We start from the raw sequence: 27,486 nt of genomic DNA on the forward strand, positions 1-27,486 counted from the left end.
CAAAAATAAGCTTTTTACACCAAGCAGTTTAAGCAGAATCGTGGTTAATCAATTACCCAACTTTTTGAAACAACCTGTATGATTTTTTAAAAAATTTCAAAATATGTAAAAAGCAAAATAAATTATGCGTGTCCAAGCGTTTTCCCGAAAGACTAACGGTTTTTTAAATAACAAATATTGTAATACGAGTATTTGAGGGGCGTTTTCACCCTCTTGGAATTTGAGATTTGAGAAACCCCTCCTTATCGAACCTCTACACCCCACAGTCAATTCGTTTGCCAAAAATCAGCTTTAAACGTCAAGCAGCCAAGCAGAATCGTGATTGCTCAATGGTCATATTTTATGAAACACCCTGTATAAATTTTTTAAAAATCTTAAAATATGTAAAACAACAAAATAAAATATACGTTTTTAAAAGTTTTTCAAAAATCAGCTTTTTTCGTCAAGCGCTTTAAGCAGGATCGTGATTAATCAATGATAAGATTTTTCGAAACACCCTGTATACATTTTTAAAAAATCTTAAAATATGTAAAAAAACAAAATAAAATATACGTGTTTAAGTGTCTTTTCGGAAACTTGACCGTTTTTTAAATAAAAAATATTGTAATATTTGAGGGGTAGTAGGGGGTGAAACCCCCCTTGGAATTGGAATTTTGAAAAATTCCTTCTTATCGAACCTGTACACCCTAGAATCAACCTGTATGCCAAAATTGAGCTTCTTACGTTGAGTGGTTTGAGCAGGATCGTGATTAATCAGTGAGTCAGTCACTTAAGGATTTTATATATTAGTATAGATTATAGCCCAACATGGCTAAATAGCGGGAACCTATTGTGGCATGGTGGCATATTTAGTTTACACCATGCCGTAGTACCTGCTAGCAGATTTTTTAGTAATCCATAGCTCTATTGCTTTTATTGACCAATAGAGTTTATTACACTAGTTTATATCTGTTTCATCGACTTGAATAAAGGATTCGATAAAGTACCCAATCTGACTAAAAATCATCACAAAAAATTTAACACGGGACATACTCACACCAGGGGGCATTAGATAAGGAGACATCCTTCTTATTCAATCATTTACTGGACATGCTCATAGAAAAGGTGAGCTTGATGAATATCGGTTATCGAATGGGACACAACAGAGTTAGCATGGTGTGTTACGCTGATCATGCAGCCATTATCGGGGAGACAGAAGACGGTATGCAGAGACAGCTTCATAAATTCTATCAAGTAAACCGAGAATGAAATATGATTATCTTTACAGAAAAAAAAAACTAAATACTTAACTTTCTCTAAGAGCCGGTTAGATGCAAACTGGTAGTAGAAAACAAAATTATTGAGCAAGTATCACAGTTTAGATACCTAGGAATAGATGTGTCGTACTACCATGATCCAGAGAAAGATTTGAGAAGCCAAATAAACAGAGAGCAACGGCCATGTCAGGATACCTGAGACAATAGTGTAGACAAACCCCTTCTCACCCCCCTATGCGAACACACAGACAGCAAAATGCATCAGGCCAATAATGACATATGGTATAGAAATCCTTAAGGAAACAAACAAAACCAAAAGCATGTTAAGAGTCGCTGAAATGAAGAACTTAAGAACCATAATGGGGAAGACTAGAAGAGACAGAATTAGAAACACAATTATGAGATAACAATATGGAATACAGGATGTAGTGAGATGGGGTAGGCAAAGAAAAAGACAATGGTTCGTACACGTAAAACGCATGGAAGAAAATAGGTTACCACGCATAGTTCCTGAAGGGAAGCCATGGGTAAGAGACAGCCGGGAAGATGGAAAGACGGAAAGACTCCTACAGAGACAACCTAAAAACTAACAGATCGACTAGATCTCAAATAAGTAGTACAAGAAGAAGACATAGCTCTCAACACCATACCTTATTGACGATTTTAGCTATTTCGACTTGTCGAAATCGGCAAATTATGTTATTACCGTGATTCTTGAATAATTTCCTGCAAAATAAAAAGAATAACCACGGACAAGAATGTCCAGGTGACGTTTATTTTCCACTTTGTTAGTCTCCCATTTCCTTATGCCACGGTTAACTAGTCAGGTTACTTAAATGCACACTTTTCTGCATGTAATTAACTGCTAATTAAAGCTGCCCTACACGGATGACCCTGTATAAAAGGTTTATGTATGGTGGGGGCACTTAACAGGGTGCAAGGTTTCTCCCCTTATGTTATTCTGCCTCGTTTGAGTAACTCCCAAAATTCGCGCTTGGAGATTTCCCCCCTACTATTTCCTAGTTCGTCAAAGTTCTTAATTTTTATCTTTGCATAATAAAAAAACTAACAGTACTACTTATCGACTTAATTATATTATGTTTAGTTCAATCATTATCTTTTTTAGGTGGTGGTTAAATATAGATGGTTCCTGATAGTATAACAATCTATTTGTCAAAAATAATAAATTAAACACAATTCAAATAAATATACAAATAAAAAAAATAACGAATTAAAAGAAATCGAATCATTTAACGCACTAAATCCTACTTAGGATATTTAATCTATGATAATTAATAATCTTTATGAGAGTACATAACCGGGAAATTTATTTTTAGTTACGCAAATAAGAATTAAAACTTGATAAAGATCGAAGCCTCTAACATCCTAAATCACAGTTGCCATGTTTAATCTTCGAAAATTAATATCTTTAAAAGGGTAAATAACGGCATTTTAATTAACGGTATAGTTTATTTCTTGAATTTTGGGAAGTGTGTTTGATTGGGAAGTGTATATTTAAGACAAATCAAATGACAACAACTGTCAAATCGATTGGTTTCAATCAGTTCAGATAATTCGGTCAGTCAGATATCCGTACGTACCACAAGATTGATAAAAACCTTTCACTTACGCGGTACGAAGTTAGCCGAGTCAGCTAGTAATCAATAATCATATCGGTGAGCTTGTCCATCATGTTCAATATAATTTTGATAAAAACACATAGGCCAGTAAGCGAGGATAAAAATAGGGTATTACCTCCGAATTCTTGACACCCGCACCGATTGATGTGAAATTTCAACAACGAATAGAGATATACACTCACCGGCAAAAAAAATCGGCCACTAAAAACTGGTCCCAATTTCAAAGTTGGATTTCTCGCGAACCACTCATTAGAATTTGATGATTTTTTTTTCAATTGTAAATTAATTCCTTCTTAACGGATGCTACGTCAGCAATTTTTGTTCCGAATTTATTTTGAATATATACAGGGCACAACAATAAGACGAGGTTTTTTGCCCGAACTTTGTAACACCCTGTAGAGTGAAGCAGCTGTAGTAGCTATTGTTAAATCAAATCATATTGTAGCCTCATCTTTTGTGAGCTTTTGTTTTTTTAATCACGACATTATCACGAGTTTATGTAAGAAACAAAAGTTACATAGTAGCGATGTGTGCCTTCACTCTGGGGGCGAGTGACACCTCTTCTCGGGGGTGAAATATAAATCACCCATTTTAATTGCAAAAATCAATAAAAGGGTGAATTTGAAGTAAAAAATGTTCTATAATATTTTTTCAAAAAAATAATATTTTCCGAGTAATTTAGGATTGAAAATGTTGATTTTTCATCTAAAACCTGCATATTTTTCTGCCATTTTTTTATAAATAACTCGAAAACCTTGCGTTTTATCGCAAATCTCATATAAAGCAACAATGAAGCTTTTGTAATAACTAATCGACTAATTTTTTTTGATTACAGTAGGTGTAATAATAGCTGAGTTATCACTCTGTAAAGTTGTTTTTTTTATTTTTCGAAAACTAAAAAAAAAAATTGCAAACTTTTACCGTAAAATAATGGCGAATGAAAACACATTTTTCGAAGAAAATGAATAAGACCGTTTTTAAAGTGTTTGAAAAGACCTTTTAAATGCCTTTTTAAAAGGTCTTTTAAAATTCGTAGCTAACGTACTAACTCCCGGAGTTATGATTAAAATAAAATGGTCACCTCATATTTTCGGAAAAAAAATAACAACAAAATCTATATCTAAAATCATAAAATTAAAAACCATCAATTTGTAGGAAATTACACGAGCTACAAATTAACCTCTCTGGTTAAACAGTCTTGAAGTCTTCATTTTTACGAGATTTTTGGATTTTAAGGGCTCAAAGAAGGTGGTCTTTTTGTTTGTCGCATTTTTTACGTATCTTGCTTAGTTTTTGAGATTTAATTTTTTTTAAAAAACAATAAAAAAATTTTTTTCATTATTTTCAACTTTTTTCCAAATTTAGGCATTCTAAACAGCTCGAACTTGCAGAGCCCATTGTTACTACCTAAATATAGCCAACTGTACAGGGTGGGTCAAATTCGACGCTTTTAAATGGAAACACCCTTTTCTATAGGAGATAGACAAAAACTAATATCGGTGTCTGGAGCTCAATTTTTGTCAAAAACATGATGGTGAAAACCACATATCGATATCTGTTACCGTTTCGGAGTTACGGGGTGCTTTTCAAAAATATGCATTTTTAACAAATCGCTGTAACTTTTTTGCTATGGAAAATTTTCTATTTTTATGAAAACATTTCCAAAGCACCTTTTACGTAGAATTTAGTGGTTTAAGTATAATTTTTTAAAATTAACAATTTAAGAATTATCAACAGAAAATTTGATTTTTATATGGGACACCCTGTATATTTTTAATGTATTGAAAAGAATTTAAAATTACCTTTCCAAAAATATAACATACTTGATATTTTGCTCGATTCCTCTTCGAGATATAGAGTATATAAAAATTCGCCCGCTTTAAATAAGTAGGCTTTGATCGGCACCGGCTGTAATGCAAAAAAATTCTAGCTGTGAGCATCAATTAAAAAGAAAATAATATTTGCTATGAGAGATGCAGAATTTTATAACAATTTAAAATATATTTAACCAACATCAGCACATTTAAACCATATCTAATAACAATAAAAATAAATAGCAAACCAAGACATCAGATTTTGATACAGGTGTTCGACATCTCGACCCTCTTCTGTTATGGACAGACGGGGCAGTTTTTGAAAAATTCTCGCGGAATTCATTAACTCAGTAGGGGTGAAAAATACCCTCTCATAACTGCTAAATATCTCTCATTCTTGTCTAGATTATAGGGAAGAATAAGGTTCCGCAAATATATCCATAGGATTAGATCCATGGGCACTAAGTCAGGCGGTCTCGACGACCAACGGCTGGGATCTTATGGGAAAAAATAAATGATTTTTATAAGCTTTTATTAAACTTGCTTTGTATGTAACTATCTATGTATGTATGTTTGTTCGGGCCAAATCTTGTAAGCTAAATTAGAACCACTTCCTTTATTGTAGGAAATTGAAATTTGGCATGTAGGTTCAGTCCCGATGACAATACATTTGTTTGCAAGGCATATCCCGAATTTTTGAGGTTTTTGACTTTTTAAAAGTCTATTTATGAATGGATGGGGCTGAAATTATATATTTATGTATATTGTGGGTATATGAATAAAAAGTATATGTAACAAGTTTATTTTACTTAATTATTTATTAATTACAATCTATAAGGATTAATTTTAGATATATTACATATCTTCTTAGCGTTTAAACTTTTTTTTCTTGTCCATGTGGATTCGTTCTTCAGCTGGAATAATATTGATAATTTTCTTATATACCTAGTGGTTTTCTGGACATTGATTCCGAATAACCTTGGCAAACCCTGTCTAATAATTTCCAACCCCATGCTCGGATTTAGCAGCATCTTTAATTTATCCTTATTTTCCTGGTGAACGGCTTTCCGTAATGATTTTCTCAGTATTGGATCTCCTTGAACAATGGAATCGAAGTAACTAACAGTCCTCACAGTTACTAATAAGGAAGCTGGATCTAACAGCCTCAAAATTATGCACCAAACTTCTGCAGAAAGTTGTGGTAACACTGTACAGTATACTGTAGTATAGGCGCAGATAATGGGTAGCAGTTGATACATTGTTTAGCTATCCAATTATTCTTGAAATTGGCTGCAAAAATTTGCATATAACTTCAGCGTTCAGAGGCGGTGCGTCGTCTTGCTCGAAAAAAACATATTTTCGAGTTCCATTAAGGGCATATCACCAATAAGGGGTCCAAAGCCTTCTAGTTAAAAGTGGCGAACTTTTAAAAATTCTGTATTTCGAAGGGGATTATAACAAAATATCAAGTGTGCTATATTTTTGGAAAGGTAATTTTAAATTATTTTCAATAAATTAAAAATATATAGGGTGTCCCATATAAAAAATCAAATTTTTTGTTGATAATTTTCCATAGCAAAAAAGTTACAGCGATTTGATAAAAATGCATATTTTTGAAAAACACCCCGTAACTCCGAAACGGTAACAGATATCGATATGTGGTTTTCACCATCATGTTTTTGACAAAAATTGACCTCCAGACACCCATATTAGTTTTTGTCTATCTCCTATAGAAAAGGGCGTTTCCATTTAAAAGCGTCGAATTTGACCCACCCTGTACATGTATTAGCCGTATTTTTATGATTTTAGTCAGAGAATTTGTAGTTATTTTTTTTCGAAATAATGAGCTTTGAATATGAGAGGGAGCTACGACCTTTTTTAAAAAAGCACTTAAGAGATCCTTTCAAGCACTTTAAAAACGGTCAACTTTTCGAAAAATGTGTTATTTCGCCATTATTTTACCGTAAAATGTTGCAATTTAGTTGTCGAAAAATAAAAAATCACACTTATAGAGTGATAACTTGGCTATTATTACACCTGCGGTAATCAACAAAAAATGAGTCGTTTAGTTATTCTAAAAGCGTTATTTTTTATATGAGTTTTATATGAGTTTTACGATAAAACGCAAGGTTTTCGAGTTATTTATAAAAAATGACAGAAAAATATGCAGTTTTTAGATGAAAAATTAAAATTTTCAATCCTAAATAACTAGGAAAATATTAATTTTCTGAAAAATCATCCCTTTATTGATTTTTGTAACTTAAATGGGTGAATTATTTTTCACCCCCAGGGTGAAAGCACACATCGCTACTAAGTAACTTTTATTTCTTACATACATATATCTCTATTCACTGTTAAAATTTCACGTCAGTCGGTGCAGGTTTTCAGAATTCGGACCCTAAAACCCTCGCTTACTGGCCTAACAAGATAATTATATTTTTTATAGCGTGTATGAGTGAGGTTGAGGCAATTTTTGAGTCTCTAGTGGGGGCAGCTGCCATACTATGCAACCAATTAACGCATAAATCAGAGGTCTGAATTTGTTCTAAAATGAGAAAATCTTGGCTGAATAGACATCAAGCTATTATCACATTAATTTAATAAAAAAATTATAGATTTGAGACATAATTCGTTGGCTTTTCAAACAATTTGTACATGATGGATAATACTTATGTAGGATTAAATAGAAATTAGTGGCCTTGGCATGCAACGACTCTAAACACTGAAGCTGACCTTCATGTCGTCACGAAATTTAAATTTTCTTGAATTTTTTTGCTACAACTAAGTTTAATAAATAATACAAAATTAATCTACACTCATATGCAAAAAACGCAACGGAAAAATTTTTGGTCTAGTTTAAAATGTTACATTGTTTTATTTTTAGCCCTATTTTCCTGATTTTTTTTAACTAACTGTATATAGATATATCAACTTTAATTCGTAAACTCAGTTTACTATAAACTTAATATTTGACTTATTATACAGGGTGAATCGAAGAGTTGTTTTTACCGTATCTTTAATACACTCTGTGCAATAATTTCGTGAGCAAATTTTTCTAAAATATTATTTTTTGGTCAGAACCATGTCTGCTGAATATTTTATTTTTTGACTCATGCCAACAAATGCCTTGGTTAATTTTTAAGAGCAAAATGGACTTTCCACGAACATTTTGCAATTTTTTCAATTATCGTTACTTTTTGATGTTATTCTTCATAATGACGAGGTGGCTTTGATGATTATTGTTGTGTACGATGGAATATGGTTCTTAGTGTCGAAGATTGTGCGAAAGTCATTGCTCTTGTTGAATATGGCCGAAATTATGAATATTCGCTTGGTCCTTGAAGAAAAATGGAAAAAATAACACAATATATTTGCAGCGCCATTAACAGTATGAACCGAAGTCTACAGACAGTTGTAGCAGCCAGGGGAGGCAATACAATGTATTAGTGTATTTTTTTCTGTTTGTTTGTACACTTAATTATTACAAAAAATGTCTATACCTATGTGGCGGATTCATCTCTCCAAAAAAAATCCTTTATGGGTATTTCGCCACTGCACTGCAAGAAAAAATCTACAAAATGAAATAGTTATTTTTTGTAAACACTTCTGCGTTAAACCTAAACGGACGCTGCTTGTCAGAAGTTATGTTTACAGTAATAAAAATTTGCTTAACAAAGAAAAAAATGCTTAACGTTTCGGAAAGTTTTCTCTTTCCGTCGTCGGAAACAAAAAAAATATAAAGAATAAAGAAAAAACTATTTAAAATATTTAAATTGAACTATTCGAGAGCACTTTACTTTTTAAAACAGATACGTCTATAAGAAAACATTGGCGTTCTGTTAAAATGACATTATATTAAGTTAAACTTCAAAATTAACAATTACTACCTGATAACAATTGCTTAATAAGGTAAAACCAAAAAGCCCAAACTTTCTGTATGATTATTTTTAAATTTTACGTATGTTATGTTTATTTATGTTATGTTCTTTAAAATCAAAGAAGCGATTGCCATACATTAATTACTAACATCTACAGATTAAAGAAAAAGAAAGATTTAAGAAATTATAATGAAAGAAGCGATAGTCTCTAAAAGAAAAATAAAAGAGGCTTTTTTAATTCAACCTAATAAAAATAAATGTATTGCTCATGCATCTGTAGATGTTAAACCAAACCAAACCAAAAAAAACCGGACGGATGGTTCCTTACTTATAAAAAGCGACTTTTTTTTAAGTTTGTGCAACATGTTTATTTTTTGTCAATAATGACATGTATTGACTATTCCCATCCTAAATATCTTGAGAATGGCTGCTCGTAGCAATTTTTACTAAGACACATTTATTACATAAATAATCACGGAAATGTATAGTTTTTCACTTAGTAGTTTCATACAGGTACGGACGAAAAGTTATTACCATTTAAAACAGTTAGGAGGCGCCTCCTACAAATAGGAGTCATATTTGACCCAAAAATATAAATTTTTCATGTATAATATGGACGTTACTTCAGAAATTATTTGGAAAAAAACGAAATAAAAATGAAACTTTAATGAATAAGTATTTTAGGACATACATTTATACGAACTTTTTTACTTATTTTTATCTGCAGAATATGCTGCCGAAGCTTCCGGAATACAGCTCGGACCACCCTGTATAATCTTAGTTTTCTTAAATCGATCACTAATAAAGAAAAAAAAATGTCCTTCTTCTTCTTGACCAAAAAGTCCGGAAAGTCTAATTTAATCCCGGCGGCCTCACAATGGCCTACTATATTTCAGCAGGAAAATGTGACCGGCACGTTTCTCTTTTGTAGTTGGAGAGGCCGACAAAAGGCCTAAAGGTGCGTATTCATTATCCGCACGAACGAACGAACGAACGAACGAACGTACGCTAGTGGTATGGACGGGGACCGCACGATAGGACCGCACGAGAAGACCGCACGCATTTCTTCATTCGCGCGCCAGTTCAAATCGTCAAGATATTGTTATAAACCTGTTTTTTTTTTGTTTATATACCGTCATTGAATTATCGCTAAGCAAGTTACTATGGAGCAGTGCATAAGGAGTCGGGCTAGGAATCGAGAGACCGGAGTTCGAATCTCGGCCGGAACATCACTTTTTTTTTTTTAAATACTGTTGTATTCTATAGTTTATTTTTGTAGTATAAGAAAAAGAACTATTTATTCTGTTATTTTTTAATCTCCGTTATTAATATAAATTGATTGTTAGTACAATACCTCATTTAATATAAAATAATATTCTACTTTTTGAAATGTATCGGGTCCCTAATAATTGTACCTAAAAAGTAATATATTTATAGTGATTTATATATTATATTTTTAGTGATATACCATATTGTAAACTATTTAATATTTCAGTCGCTTAAAAAGTTAATTTGCATTGAATAATTGCCTACCATTAAAGGAAATTTGAGCTATATAACCCTTGATGGGCATATTCTGGGTATGCAAATACTTCCTTTAAATTTTGGGTGTGGTTCAACCGATTTATTCTCAAAACCAGAAACATCTACATATAAAAAGAAGCACATGTCACTAATTATAATAAACTTCACCCTTGGTATTACTTCCACTAATTATAATAAACTTCACCCTTGGAATTACTTCTATCACAATTACAATACGTTCATCTGCATTGGCATTTTCTACTTTTCGATGGGAAACAATAAACTTCCCAACATTTTTTTTTTAAATGATGTAACAATTCCTCTTGTGGTTACTTTTCCATAGATATCCTCATCTCTGTTCTCATGTGAATTCAGAGGCAATAAAAATGAAAATTATTTACCATAAACATCGCAAACTAAAAACCTAATTAACAATTTTATACCGAATATAGAAATAAATTTAGTATTTTTACCTATTATCGTCCAAATCCATGTTAATAGATAATTATTATTTTTAAATATATTTTTGGAACTGCTGGTTTTAGTAATTATTAAATTAAACGAACTAAAAGTCTTAAAATAAACAATTCTTAACCATAACCTCAAAAATGCAGATCTCCTGTCAACTTTCTTTATTTTTTATTTATTCATTATTTTCCTAGTGACGTCACAGGTGGTGGGCGCGAACTGAACGAAATTGGAGCCGCTATCGATCATACCTTGTATTCTTTTGTACCATGACGTCTAAACGCCTTTGATGTACCGACTCGAAGCGGATGGTCGAGCGCACGAACGAACGAACGGCCGCATGCGTTCGGTCCCCGTCTAAATATACCGCACTTTCATTCGTTCGTTCGTTCGTTCGTTCGTTCGGTCGTTCGTTCGGATAATGAATACGCACCTTAAATCTGAAAGCGCACGCAGGCGAACGCCTTTGATGTACGGACTCGAAGCGGATGGTCGAGCGCACGACCGAACGAACGGCCGCATGCGTTCGGTCCCCGTCTAAATATACCGCACTTTCATTCGTTCGTTCGTTCGTTCGTTCGTTCGTGCGGATAATGAATACGCACCTTAAGATGTCGGATGAAAAGAAGCCGTCGATGTTTTTATTACGGCCAGGTCTCGCTTTTTATTTCCTTCTTTGTTACACTTTTTGTAATGCGGCTTTCTGTAGTATTCTTTTCATGTGTGTTGATTGTTGATTAAGGCCTTCTGCGTTTGACATTATTCTAGTGGTTGATGCTTTTTTACTTTTGTCGATAATAAGATTTTTTTATATAAAGTATTTCGCGATCGCACAAAAAAACCGGACGGATGGTTCCTTACTTATAAAAAGCGATTTTTTTTAAGTTTGTGCAACATGTTTATTTTTTGTCAATAATGACATGTATTGACTATTTCCATCCTAAATATCTTGAGAACGGTTGCTCGTAGCAATTTTTTACTAAGAAACATTTATTACATAAATAATCACGGAAATGTATAGTTTTTCACTCCGTAGTTTCATACAGGTACGGACGAAAAGTTATTACCCTTTAAAACAGTTAAAACACATGTAGGTGGCGCCTCTTACAAATAGGAGTCATATTAGACCCAAAAATATAAATTTCTCATGTCAAAAAACTCCCACACACCAATTTTCATCCAAATATGGACATTACTTTAAAATTTTGACTTTACATTAATCTAAACTTTACATTACTTTGATTTTGACTTTACATTAAAAAATCGAAATAAAATTGAAACTTCTACACCCTGTACCTCCGAAACTATACAGGGTGAGGTTCCTACGATGTTCTCTATGGGTATCTCGATAACTACTGGAGATAGAGAGTCGGTTAAATGAGGAAAGAATTGCAGTTTTGTGGGGTCATAAATATGCGCCTTTCAGATTTTTGAAAAAGTTCATGGCTTCCTAGATATTTCAAAAAAAAACAAATTTCGGCTATTTTAAAAATTGTCCCTAATTCCATTATAAGCTATTTTGGACAAAAAAGTTTTCAGATAAAATAAAAAAAACGTTATAGATAATCACATCCTTAATGAGACTGTGTCCTGCGTTTTTTTCTAAAGCCTGTCGTTTTTGACATATGATACAAAAATATGTTTTTTTAAATGGAAACCATAGTTGTCCACGACTTCATAAAAAGCGCCATTTTTTAAGCTTTTCAGCGATATAAGCTATAATATGTTTTCTTCGAAAAATTACTGAGTTAAAGCCAATTCTTATCATTTTTAAACAATTTCACTTAGTTAGCCATGGAAAAAAGTTTAATCGTCTTTGCTCTCATAAATGTGAAGCTGTCACATTTAAACTTTGTAAATTAAAATAAACAAAAATTGTAAATATGAATTTTTCAAATGAAGAAAAGCGTGTAGGATTATTGGTTCACCTTTTCTTTACCATACATTTTTGAGGATACGTTGACCGGTGAATGTTACGTTTTTTAGAGAACGGTTTTCAAAACATGTTAGAAAAGTTAAATTTAGTTATATCCAATTCTTATCTTTCTTGACTAATTTCACTTAGATTGCATGGTATTCTTATTCTGTTATGATTTATAACTTATAAAAAGTCAGAATATATTACTAAACGGTTCTTTACAGTTTACATTACACAAACTAAAACTTAAAAAAGTAAAATCACTACATACACATTAAGTTATTTTAGAAAATGTTCAAAAAATCCGCCATTGTTTTGAGTTGCATCATTTTAAAACTGAATTACTACCTATTCTCACAGAAGGACCGGTCGACTTAATTAAACTTTTCTCGTACCGTCACTTCAAGTGCCTCCCTTAATTCATAAGTTCTTTTGTATACCTTATTGTTAACTATACCGCATAAAAAATTCTAAAATGGATAGGTCCGGTGATCGAGGAGGCCCATGCAATTAGTCCTATCCCTGCTTTTGTATAATTATGATATAAATAATTTTTAACATTTCTTTCATTATGGTGGTGGTGTGTCATAATGAAAGTCATGTTGGAACCACTCTATTGATGTGCGAGATCTACACGTTTTTCTTCATTTGAAAAATTCATATTTACAATTTTTGTTTATTTTAATTTACAAAGTTTGGATATGACAGCTTCACATTTCTGAGAGCAACGGCGATTGAACTTGTTTCCATGGCTAACTAAGTGAAATTGTTTAAAAATGATAAGAATTGGCTATAACTCAGTAATTTTTCGAAGAAAAGATATTATAGCTTATATCACTAAAAAACTTAAAAAATGGCGCTTTTTATGAAGTCATGGCCAACTATGGTTTCCATTTAAAAAAAACATATGTTTTTGTCATATGTCAAAAATGACAGGCTTTAAAAAAAACGGAGGACGGAGTCTCATTAAGGATGTGATTATCTACAACTTTTATCTGAAAACTTTTTGTCTAAAATAGCTTATAATGGAATTAGGGACAATTTTTAAAATAGCCGAAATTTGTATTTTTCGAAATATCTAGTAAGCCATGAACTTTTTCAAAAATCTGAAAGGCGCATATTTATGACCCCACAAAACTGCAATTCTTTCCCCATTTAACCGACTCTCTATTTCCAGTAGTTTCCGAGATACCCATAGAGAACATTGTAGGAAACTCACCCTGTATAAGTATTTTAGGACATACATTTATACGAACTTTTTTACTTATTTTTTTCTGCAGAATATGCTGCCGAAGTTTCCGGAATACTGTTCGGACCATCCTGTGTAATCTTAGTTTTCTTAAATCGATCACTAATAAAGAAAAACAAAATTGTCTTCTTCTTGACCAAAAAATCCGGAAAGTCTAATTTAATCTCGGCGGCCTCACAATGGCCTAGTATATTTCAGCAGGAAAATGTGACCGGCACGGTTTTCTTTTGTAGTTGGAGAGGCCTAAGATGTCGGATGAAAAGAAGCCGTGGATGTTTTTATTACGGCCAAGTCTCGCTTTTTATTTCCTTCATTATTACACTTTTTGTGAAGCGGCTTTCTGTAGTATTTTTTTCGTGTGTGTTGATTGTTGATTAAGGCCTTCTGCGTTTGACATTATTCTAGTGGTTGATGCTTTTTTACTTTTGTCGATAATAAGTTTTAACATTGGAAATGTTTATGTTCATATATGGGGGCCAAATTTCGAGTTTTCTTTCAAGGTCATCAGCAACGGTGTCGCACTAGCCGCACAGTCGACCAAATTAAAGCATCAAAACTTTGTCGCGTGATGCCTAATTTAGGTGAACTGCCTGCACTGTTCGGTTTTTATATGATTCAAAATAAAAAATATATAAATTGTAAAATTAGTAATTTTTTAATGGCCATAATGCGTTCTTTCAAAATCATCGAACAACTAAATCATTTCCATAGATCCAGTGACGTACCGTGACTTTGAATTTTGAGACCAAAAACTGACAAATAATTTGTCAAAAAAATCATATTACAGCTATATGTTTTATTTTGCATAAAAATGTTAACTAATAAGTTAGAATAATTATATTTCTTCTTTCTTCCCTAACTAAGTGGTTTTATAGCTAAATTTATCTAAAGCTAAGTACAACACAAATCTTAAATACGTGGACTATTATAACAACAAATACATCGTAAAAGACTATTTTTGTAGCATTCTGAACGAGGATTCAAGTTAAACTTTTTAGAAAATAATTTAAAGGAAAAATGAACCTGCTCGCAGATGCTTGTTCCGAGTAAAATTCTAGAGCTCTATGATTTGCTTTTATAAACTCTGGCACATGATGCAGAATTGCATGCATCTTTGGAGTTATCTTAATACCTAAGTTGAGTATTTCCAATCTAAATTGTTCGATGTCATGTTCAAAATGTTTGTTTAGTGCTTGACCAAAACAACTCAAAACTACTTGATTGAATACAGAAAACACTGCAATATATTTATTCATAAAAAAAAGATGTTTAGGTTTTTGCTTCTAAAAACTTTGAATAGGATTCTTTACCGGGCGATATCGTCTTCAAAATATCCACTTTCTTTAAAAGTTGTTTGGCGTTATTTCCGTTACATTTTCCATAATGATCTAGTTTCAATCCCGCTTTTTTTTATCCATTCTGTTGCAACATTGGTATTCTCCAATTCAAGTCAATCAAATAGTTTTTGAACAACACCTAACAAAAGGTGAAGCTCAGGAGGGGGAATATACTTTAAGGCAGGTGTTTCTTCGTCGCCAATGATTAAAGATATGTTTATACAGTTTTCTAAAAAATAATTGCCCTTTTTTATATGGTTCATTGAACAACAGTTTAAAAAATACAAAAAAAATATTTCAAACAAAAACGCTTATTAACTAGCCAAATTTCATAGTTTTAGGTCAAGGGAAAATACCCTGTAAATTTTGATTTTTTTGAGAGTGTCGAAATAAGTATACGTTTTTTCCATAGCAACTGTTAAAATTGCATTATATCTATCAAAAATAGTAGATAAAATAGTACTTTAATCACAAGGGTAGATTAAGTGATACTTTAACAGCGAGGATAGGTTAAAAACTTTATTTCTTCTCGCACGTTTTTTAATCGATTCCATTATTGAACATTTTTGTAATCCTTTTCATAGTTATTCGGGATTTAAATGGAAGTAGTTTAGATATGGCGTTTGTCGCCTCAGCCTGAGTATCTGTTGGTAATTTACTTGTTTCGTTTTGAGCCATTTCTGGCTCCAATTCAATCAGCAATCGACACGAAAGAGAATTAAAAAATACCTATTGATTCAAAACTGATAACTAAAGAGACAGCTTTATTTATTTGTCAAATTACATAGAAACCAACGCCAACCCAGCACAATATTTTTTCTACTCGTAATAAATTCCTTGAAATAATAATTTCTGAATATTTTTTAAAACGTAACTCGCTATGGAAATAATATTGTTTTATACACAACGATAAAATTGCATTTTATCGTCTTGTATAAAAAATAACTATTTTTTGTTGCATAAACGGCCATATTTTTTTTCGCGTTAACTTAGAAGTTTGATTTATTCATAGTTTCAAAGGACTGCAGAGTATATGGTTTTAATTTCAACTGGATAACTCCACGAGTCCACGAGATTAAGGGTTTTGACAGGCAGACAGGCAGAAATGAGAGAAATATGTCTAAACAAAAATAATGTGTATTTTTGAGAGAAATAATATAATTCAGCAACTCCCTTAAAGTTTTTTATTGGGCAATAAATTATTCTAATTCATGAATCCCCGACTCATAATTTTAGTTTAGTCGTATTTTGGTGTATAACAGTTTCTACGAGATATTTTCTTTTCAAAGAGCTAACTTTTTTAATTTAATATCGTATAAGTTGCTACTTTGAAAGTTGTTAAAAATTAATTTTTTATCTGATGTTTTCTGAAAATGTTAATTACTGATTTACAAGGATCTTGTGTTATATAATAATAATAAATAACGCTTTAGTGTGTAACAGCGCTTTCACATGCGACGGACCGTCCGCGACGGACCGTCCCTAGTGTTTTTTGCGGACGCTCCATCGCGGACGGTCCGTCGCATGTGAAAACGCTGTAAAAAGCCAAAATAGCTTCATCGACAAAGCATTTACAAAACAAATAAAAGCATAAAAAATATACAAATAATAAAAAATATACTATACAAATCATACTATTTAAAAAAATTTAAGTCATTAAAATTACAAATAGAACATACATGGACAATTGCAGAACACAAAAAAGGCGTAAAAATAAAATTTACAATAGGAAAATTGTAAATGGATATAGTTTTAAGAATTATGAAATATTAAATACTCGACTTTTGACCAGTTTGTGAGATGATCAAAATTTTAAAATTCAAAATTGGTCAAGATTAAACATCAACAAAATAGTCGTTTACCGCATATAGAGCTCTCCCCAGTAAGTATGATTTCAGAGCTTTGCGAAATGCGGGAAAGAATGAAAGCGACTTGATATTCAAAGGCAGATGACATGTAGATTTTTTGGCATTGTACAGTAGTGAGCCTTTAACTAGTTCTGAACTCGGGGTTGGCAGATAAAGATCGTGCTTCGCATTCCTAAGAGGATAGTTGTTAGATGGCCTTTCGGGAATAGTAGATATTATGTGCTTGCGCATTAAGCAAACGGATTCAAAAATGAATAAGAAGGAAGAATCAGTATATTGAAATTTTTAAAGAAATTCTGGCAGTGAGTTCTACTGTTTAGTCCCAATAAATATCGAACTGCTCTCTTTTGAAGTTTGAAAATATGATCAAATTTTGTTGCGCAGCGAGTACCCCAGAATGGAAGGGCATAACGAAGATGTGACTCAAAAAGGGCATAATAGGCTATTTTAGACGTTGAGAAGTTAAGTTCCTTAGAAACTGATCTTAGCACAAAACAGGCAGCGCTTAGTTTTTTTGATAAAATTTCGATGTGCAAGTCCCATTTTAACGAGTTGTCTACAACAAGTCGTAAGAATTTCCCAGAGTACACGACGTCAGTAAGTGGTGTTATTAAGTAAAAAAAGTTGTATAGTACTTTTATATGACAAAACTTTAGTCTTTGATAGGTTGAGGCATAGGAGATTAGAATCACACCAAGATTTAATGGTGCGTAAGTCACTGAATATAGTATTATATAGTGCCGTAAAATCTGGGCCGCTCCAAGTGAAACTAGTATCGTCTTAATATCGTCCGCAAAGAGGCAGATTTTACAGCTAATGTCTAGATTTGCAATGTCGTTGATAAACACCAGAAACAAAATAGGGTCAAGTACTGAACCCTGAGGGACACCACATTCTATAGGCTTACAAGAAGACATAGATGTATCAATCCTCACAAGCTGCCTTCTGTTGCAAGATATGACTTAAGCCATTCGAGCGGCTGTTGGTGAAGAGTTCATCATGGATTAATTGGAACCTAATTGCATGATACCGGGACGAAGTATTACTACCACATTCGGTGGTAATACCGGGTAATACTATACGACCGAAAAAAATACAGGGTTAAAGACGTCTTTTATTTGGCCCGTGCTTTTCTATATTTTGTAATGGCGCATACTGCCAGTTGGTCTTAAGAAGATTGTAATTTCTTTTTATATTGATTAAAAATGATTTATAAACGGTGTCGTTTAAAATTCAAGAAAATATATATTTTTTGTAAATAAACTTGTAGATATGCCTGGAAACGTCCTCCATGCTTTTTTATTTTGAGATAGATATTTAGAATTACATAAATAGCTATAGATTTTATATCCTAATCGTTGATGTGTAGCGAGTAGCAATCGCTACACTGATCGATCAAATTTAGCGCAACAAGTTACCAGACAGACACTCCCTTCCAGATCCATTAATACTGGGTTTTTAAAGTTGCCCTTAGTAAACTGAAAAGGACCACCCTAAAAAAGGGGAAAGTTTACATGGGCCTTGTCGGTTGGCCGTTTTCCTTCTGCCTCGGAATTCTCCATAAATCGTTAACTGTTTGGGGAATAAACAGGAAAGCGGGTGTTGACTAATGATCAAACTTTTTAGAAGATTATTATCGACTGGAACAGACATTGCGTCTAGATGGCACGCTTCGATGAATTTAAAAAAAGTCGATAGAGTCGAAGTGAATTTAAGAAACTAGTTCTAAAGAACCTTCAATGATGTTAGAATATCAATCTGTCTTTCACATAATGGGGAATCGAAACTAAGTAGGCCAATAGAGTTATTATCCCTATACACGGTCAGGAAAACCTGGCTTTGGGTGCCGTGATTTTTACTAAGAGACTTTTTTTACGTAGAAAACGTCGTAAATGTATATTTTTTATTCACTGGTTTTACAGGGTGTCTCAAGAAACATGCGCCATCTCTCGTGGGGAGATTCATCACGTAAAAATAAGATTTATTTTTCAAATTAACATAGGTTCCAATCTGCTTTGTTTCGTAGCTACAAGGTGTTAATGTCTTAATATTTTTTTGATTTATTATAATTTTCTTCCAAGTACTTCTAGCATTTCGAATGAAGTTTTGATAGTAAAAGTAACTATAACTGCGACATATTTTAAAGCTAAAAAAGTGTCGACATATTCACCAGGGACGTGCATATGGGTTATCACAAATTGCGTTTATCTCATCAAGGAGGCCGAATTGGAATTGGGATCAAGAAATAACTTTTAATTGGCATTAAACGGCCTACACAATTTTGATATCAAAAGAAAAAGCCAGTGGCGCACATGTTTCTTTCTTGAAAAATATTCCAGTGATAACCCACATGCACGTCCCTGATGAATCTATTGACACTTTTTTAGCATTAAAATATGCAACACTTATAGTAACTTCTACCCCCAAAATTTCATTCAAATCACTAAAAGTACTTGGAAGAAAATTAGAAGGAATCGAAAGTTAAAAAAAAAATTAACATCCTGTAGCTATGAAACAAAGCAGAATCGGACCTATGTTGATATAAAAATAAGTCTTATTTTTACGTGAGGAATCTCCACACGAGAGATGGCACATGTTTTTTAAAACACCCTGTATACAGGTACGGACGAAAAGTTTAAATTTTTCGTCCGTACGTTTATAAAACCACTGCCACTGGTTTGAAGAAAGCATTAATCTTCAAAACGGTTAAAAATATGTAGGTGGCGCCCTCTACAATTAGGAGTCATATTGACATCAAAATCAAATTTCTTATGTCAAAACACTCCCAGACACCAATTTTCATCTTAATATTGACATTACTTCAGAAACTATTTAGAAAAAATCGAAATAAAAATGAAACTTTGACATCCGGTATCTCCGAAACTAAGCATTTTAGGACATACATTTATACGAACTTTTTACTTATTTTTATCTGCAGAATATGCTGCCAAAGTTTCCGGAATACAGTTCGGACCATCCTGTATACAGTCTGTGTATATCCATCCTGTATACAGTCTGTGTCTATTAAACTAAGATTGTTGCACCTTTATATTTTGTTGAAAAATCAATTATTATAATTACGGTAACATAATATGTGCAACAGGGACAAAGGGGTGCGATTTAACTTTAAGAAAGGGAGAACAGTAGAGCACTAGAACAGTAGTAGTGATTTAAGTATGTTATTTTTGTTGTAGCTGTACCGTTCCCGCCGAGCCATAAGTTGACCGTGGCCGAGGTGTTCGATCCGAAGAGCGCGAAGCCGAAGCCCGACGTGCTCAAGCAGCACTTCATCCTCGAGGGGCGCATCGATGAGGCGGCGGCGTTGCGCATTATCAACGAGGGCGCGCAGCTGCTGCGCGCCGAGAAGACGATGATAGACATCGAGGCTCCCGTCACAGGTAGGTCACACAAACCATTAATATACCAGCAGTATGCATAGATATATAGGGTGCAGGCGTGGACACATTTTTCAAGAATAGTATTGAAGCATTATGTAATTTTTACATAAAAAAGTTCAAATGAGTTTCAGAAAAAAATTGTTTGGTTATCTGTAGAAACGACACATCATTTTTTATAGTGTTTGCATTTTGTGTTTTTTCATAAGCGGCCACTACACTATTCCCGAAATGTTCCTGGAAATATCTCGTTAAACATTTCGTGAAGCATTTATCGAAATACTTTTAGAAGTAAACTCAATGCTTTTTTGCGGGGAATATTGGCTAATCTCGGTTGTAAACACTGAAACAGAGTGTAATCGCCCGAGACAAGCTGTGATTGGTTGTTTGTTTTTTTATTGTTATCGGAATTGTTTCGCAAACATTTCGACAAAACTTTTGTAACACTCGCCTATATTTTTCGTGCTATTTCGCGAAGTAAGCAAGGTCAGACTTTGTGGTGGGTTCAGAAAAATAAGTAAACATGGAATATGAATAAATATCATTAGTTTGTAATGGCGTGTAATATAATACCACTATATTAAACGGATATGTAAAATTAAAAACAGCGCATTTAGAAAGCAGTTACACATGGTAGATTAAAGTGGCTATTTCTCTAAGATTACACAACACTATTTCGTTTTAATTCGTTCATTGTCAGGGACGCGCCGTCCATATGGGCAAGGTCGTGCGGCGCACGACGCGATGGCGTCAAAGCCCTAAAGGCGCCTGCGGTCACTGACTTTAAAAAATAATAAAACCAATTTTTGGAACTTATCAACAAATTAACATAAAATTTAAGTAATACTTTTATCTATGAACGCCAGTTGTGAAAATATATTATCCATCAATGTCGAGCGCCGCGCCGCTGGTCATTGGAAATTTTGGCTTAATATTATAATATTGGAGAAAGGCGCCTACCCTTATTTCGCACGACGGCGCCGAAAATACTTGGCGCGTCCCTGATCATTGTCTTATATTACTAATTACAATATAGCAAAAAAAATATATTTCCAAAACTTAAAATCGCAAAACAGCAAGGCATCGGTGACTAACTAACGGTCCGCCTTTTATCAGCTTATAATCTTATAATCCACGGTGTGTCCATTATTTCTTATTTTTGAATGAATTTATATTAAACCATGATGGTTGCTTACAAAAGTATCGTTAACAGTTTTCTTTTAAAAATAATAAGAGAATATTGCTTTTAAAAAATGTCTGTGGACCATACTTTTGTTGACATCGGATCAATCAATGATTTTTTCAATGAGCTCGATATATTGATGATGTTACCAGCATTGTTCATGAATCAATACTACTGTTTTATTAATCGATTAAGGCCGTAAACAATCATAACATACAATTTTATATACTAATTCATTATAACAAATTAAATAATAAAAATATTATAATTATTTTATATTCCTGCGGATTAAGTGAAAAGTTTTATCCCTAAATATCTACTCTACATATATTATAAACGCGTGTCGAGACGGGTGTTCCAATAGTTAGGGCACCTTCTAGAATAAATATATCAAAATAAAACGAGATGTAATTATACGCCGAAATATCATCGTAACAATAGATATTTTAGAAACGTCTAGGTTTACTTATTTCACTGAGATCTATGAAAAAAGTTCTCTTCTCGAGTATAGAAATCGACATGTCGTAGAAGTAGCTGGAGACAAAACGAAATTGAATGAGACAACAAGAGATAACCGAAAGTCTAAAATAAAAAATTCCCCATGTCCTTCTCTGCAATTTCACGAGCAGTTTCTTTTTAAGAAATGAAAATAGGCCTAGACGGAATTAACCGTTTTAGAAGAAGGAAAACTTTTTATGAAGAATATATTTTTCTCAAAATGTCAATAATAAAAAAGTTTTTCGTCTTGTAAGAAAAATCCGGGTACATACTGTATAATAATCGTTAAGGAAACCGCTTTTAAATTTAAAATCTTCTCGTCTAGACTTATAAGTTTTTTTTTTATCTAAATAGAAAAGTGTAGTGAAAAAAAAATAAAAAAAACATCTGGAAAAATTTCCGAGACCATAAAACAACAAGAGAAATAAAAAGCCAGAAAAAAAGCAAACAGATTTGTCGCCGTTCGGGTGGCCAATAAAAATAAAAACGGAGCCTTATCAGCAGCCGACTTTTTTATTATTCGCGATAAAATGGGAATTTAAAGTCGCGCTTTTATTTAGTTTGCCAACTTCATGGAAATTGCCCTCATTTTCGCGCCACCGCTCTATAGCTGTTCGTCATACTGCAGCAACTTAAAACCGTTTATGAGTCAATAGGGGATGATTTTTCTTGTGACAGACTGTTATATATCAGTATTATGAAATAACCTATGATCATAAATAGGGTTTTCATAAGTATATGTAAAAAATGCCAAGTCTCGCAACACAATTCTTCCACTAAAAAAATTATCAGAGCTCATGTAAAACCAAGTCAGTTTATTTATTTTGTTTCTCTTTAGCACCTATTTTGTTATAAATTGTTAGTCTCAATATTAGACATCTTTATTTCTGTAATAAATATAAATACTTGGCAATTAGACGATATGATATTCTATACTAACTAAAAACTTTATTTTTAAGGGCACTGTTTAGATTTTATTTAGTAATCGAAAAGGTAAATTATTATTCTTTTATAATTATGGTGCCGTGTAATTGCCAAGTAATTATAATTATTACAGAGATAAAGATGACTCATATTGATACTAACTTAATATAACTTTAACTTTTACTTATTTGTAACTATCTAATTTACCTAACATGTATTTATTATAAATGAAAAATGCCTAGTACCTAGACCTACCGAAAATCTCGATCTCGAAAGTAACGTAACGTCTGCAACGGGAGCATCAACCCCAACAGCGACAGACGAAATCTCGAACCTACGAGCGCTCCAGCAGTTGCGCGACCACTGACACTGGAGCGAAATACGTCGTGGTATTAGGTCGTTACCAGTTACATCTCTTCGCGACAGAAGAAGCTGTCGAGATCGCGCGACGCTACGTACTTTCGTATGTACGTTCCAGTTCCAGCCACTACTGTCCGCGATCAACGAAATCGCGACCCAAGGAGCGCGACGACTGGAGCGAAACACGGCGCTATGCGGTTACTGCGGTTCGAGCTAACTCTAAGGCCGGCCGCACTTTGAACGCGTTTTCGAACGAATTTGATTCGTGCGAACACCTACGAACACGCACAAACGATCCCGACCTTCCTAGTACAATGGGAGCGCGCATACTGAGTGCGAATTGGTCGTACGTAAACGCACGTAGGAAATTCATACCCTTTGAGAGTGAAAGTTTGCTGTATGAAAACATTTTATTATAACCATGGTATAAGGAAACTAGCAATTAAGATGTAAAAGGTCATTAAATAAGTCTTCCATAATATGATGAAATTCGCCGAATTCATTTCTTTTTAGATATATTTCACGAACCCATTCTCTTCTACGATAGCGACGTCGTCGCCGTAATATCCATAGAAGAGAATTATCTTGAAGATACAGATTCATTGCGCTCCAAAGAGGACTCCACGAGTGCGATATTTATAACAATGTCACCGAAACACAGCTGTTTGACGGAGAAAAGCGTTTTTGGTGGTATTATCGATACGGTTCGTACGATACAAATTCGCATCTAAAGTGCGGCCGGCCTAAGAGCGATTATACAGGGTGGTCCGAATTGTATTCCGGAAACTTTGGTAATATATTTTACTGATAAAAATAAGCAAAAAAGTTCATATAAATATATGTCCTAAAATGCTTACTTTCGGAGATACAGGGTGTAGAAGTTTCATTTTTATTTCGAATTTTTCCAAATAATTTCTGAAGTTACTTCAATATTTGGATGAAAATTGGTGTCTGAGAGTTTTTTGACATGAGAAATTTGATTTTAATGTCAAAATGACTTCTATTTGTAGGGGGCGCCACCTACGTGTGTTTTAACTTTTTTGAAGCGTAATAACTTTTTGTCCATACCTGTATAAAACTACCGAGCAAAAAAATATACATCTCTGTGGTTTTCTACGTAAAAAATATCACTTTGTAAAAATCGCTACGAGCTACCATTCTTAAGATATTTAGAATGGAAATAGTAAATACATGTCATTATTGACGAAACATAAACACGTTGAGTAGATAGTTATTTCATTAAGTAGGCACTCTACTAGTAGGAGTCATATTGATATCAAAATCAAGTTTCTCATGTCAAAAAACTCCCAGACACCAATTTTCATCCAAATATTGATGTTATCTCAGAAATTATTTAGAAAAAAAATCGAAATAAAAATGAAACTTCTACACCCTGTATCTCCGAAACTAAGCATTTTAGGACATACATTTATACGAACTTTTTTACTTATTTTTATCTGCAGAATATACTGCCGAAGTTTCCGGAATACAGTTCGGACCACCCTGAATAATTTATAGTTTTGTCGTTAATATGATCGTTGTTCTTCAGTAACAGGTTCCTGATTCGTTGTGGAACGCGACACGACGTTACAAAAAATACCGCTCCAAAATCGCGTTGTTCAAATACCGACACATCACTAGTGTCTAATGGATTCTAATTTCAGTGGTATTGTATAAAAAAATTAACATTTTTATCTATAAAAATCTGTTTCGGTGGAGAAATACCCAGATACCGTATGAAAAAACGGTGTCAGCGATGGCTATGAAATGAAGATCGCTGTCATTTTGTATGTAATATTATATGGGGAATTTCATCGATCGTCATTTCGAAGCCAACTGGTCCCCGTTTTTTGTCGATCATACGGTATTTCCAATAGTAAACATTCATCTATACATTTATTATTTAATGTATGCTGTTTTTCTTTTTAAAGAGAACAATAATTATTTTACTTATGAGAAACTATAAAAATGTGATTTTTAAATGAAAACTTACGTATTTTAACGTAAGTGTGTGTAAGTTTTACGTATATTAAAAAATACCTAAGTACGACCAGTTCATTCAACTTTCGACTTGATTGAGCACATTTAAAGAGTCCGGGCACATGGACTGTTTTTTCATTGTTTTGCCTGCCAAAATGGAGTGGCGATAAAAAAATTCTGGCAGAAAATTAACGGGGAAAAAGTTATCGGTCGAGCCCAAGAGGGGCATAAAAACGGAGATCGTGACGGGACTTGAATAAGACATTATTTCTTGGTCTTCGAACCGTGGGAAACAGTGGCACATATGGCGGCAGTATGTATCATTTAGATACGAAAAAGGATAATATATAAGTTCTTTTAGGGGATGTTTTTTGTTTCTTTTTGGTTAAACTATGCAGTGGATAAAAACAGTTTTAACGTTTAGTATTTAGAGGAAAGACGTTTAATTCGTACCGCTTTGTAACAAAAGTTAAAAAAATAGATATCCGATCTCATCCGGCCTTGAACCAGCGTCAATTAGCAGCGTGCAGTGTGCAATAGATTTTACAAACTTGGCGTGGAACAATAGCACGATAGAGTTTCCAAACGGTCGCCCGTCCATCCACTCACATGGTCTAACGTCTAACGTGTAACCTAAAAAAAAATATGTAGTAAAATATTTAATAATAAATTAGGCAAAATACATAATTTATTAATTTTATTGTAATTTTAATTCTATTAATTGTGATTAATAAAAAAGCGTTTATCTCATCAAGAAGGCCGAATTCGACAAAATATCAAGAGATAACTTTTCATTGGCATTAAATGGCCTACTCAATTTTGATATGAAAAGAAAAATGTCAGTGGCGCACATGTTTTTTTTTGAAAAATATTCCAGTGATAACCCATATGCACATCCCTGATGAATTTATTGACACTTTTTTAGCATTAAAATATGTAGCATTTATAGTTAGATCTAGATTAACTTTTATCCTTAAAATTTCATTCGAATCACTAAAAGTACTTGGAAGAAAATTACAATAGATCGAAAAATTATTAAGACTTTAACACCTTGTAGCTACGAAACAAAGCAGAATCGGATCTATGTTGATATGAAAAATAAATCTTATTTTTACGTGATGAATCTCCCCACGAGAGATGGCACATGTTTTTTGAAACACCCTGTATAAACCAAAACGGCAAAATACTTTATAAATCATATCAAAACTTCTTTTTGTTTTTATAAATAGTGCTTATTGTACCTACATGTACCTATATGCATCAATAAGATATATAACTCTGTTACTTCTTACTAGATTCACAGAATATCTAGCTACGCATCAGAAAAATACTCGAAATGAAAGAGCTAAAATTGCACAAATAGAATACTAGATGGCGCGACAATATCATAATCAGAATATTGTTGCGAGCCGGTGTGGACTCGATCTAACCTCACAATATGGCCCGCCCTCGGATGACCTTAACATCGCATAGACACCACAATGATTCATTCGTTCGAGAAGAATCGAGACCCACTAGAATGGACTAGTACATACGAGAACATTCGAAAACCTTCTCTATGCGCCTAAGGTGAACATTCGAAAACCTTTTGCTATGCGCCTAACGATCTATGGACTATTCTAGATTTCTTTTGCTGTAGGTATAAAAAGCTTCGGGCGGCAGTGGCCTAGAGAGACGACAGTTATAAATATACAGTTGACGCGCTAAAATTAAAATAAATTCTTAGTTATAAATCGTTTGTAAATAGTTCTATAAGTCTTTTATCGTTATTATTTTTGTTAATTAGTGTTAAATAAATAGTGTTTAAATAAATTGTGACTTTCTATCCACACGGAACCGACGAAAAACGTAACAATTGGTGTCCAAGTGTTAGCGTGTGTGATAGACAAGAAAAAATAAAGAGACTGACCATGGCTCTAGAAAATTGTTGAAAGACTTGAAAGTGTCCGAACTGAAATGCATTTTGGAAGAGAGAGAGTGCAGAGACAGATGGAAGGAAAAGCATTTTGCAAGCTAGACTGAGAGACGTTTTGGTGGAGGAAGGTGAGGATCCTGACACATTTTGCTTTGAGTTGGAAGGTGACCTTGACTCGTGCCTACAAAAATTAGAAAATAAAATGACAGAGAATTCTCAAAAATTAGACGACAACTTGAACAATTTGAATAGTAAAATAATTAACTTAGAAGACAGTTT

The 27,486-nt window shown here is 33.3% G+C and overlaps 1 protein-coding gene across 5 annotated transcripts in view; it reads left to right on the forward strand.

The window, feature by feature from the left end:
* LOC115886477 (serine/threonine-protein phosphatase 2B catalytic subunit 3-like) overlaps positions 1 to 27,486 on the forward strand; it is a 420,648-nt gene that overhangs the window by 69,447 nt on the left and 323,715 nt on the right. For all 5 annotated transcript variants that reach the window (XM_030905640.1, XM_030905639.1, XM_030905641.1 and 2 more), the window contains exon 2: positions 20,147 to 20,350. In XM_030905640.1, the coding sequence (XP_030761500.1) occupies positions 20,147 to 20,350 (204 nt within the window). The remainder of the gene's footprint in view (positions 1 to 20,146; positions 20,351 to 27,486) is intronic.

The sequence above is a fragment of the Sitophilus oryzae genome, unplaced genomic scaffold, assembly GCF_002938485.1.
Source record: "Sitophilus oryzae breed Bouriz unplaced genomic scaffold, Soryzae_2.0 scaffold_489_pilon_pilon, whole genome shotgun sequence".
NCBI classification, from domain to species: Eukaryota; Metazoa; Arthropoda; class Insecta; order Coleoptera; family Curculionidae; genus Sitophilus; species Sitophilus oryzae.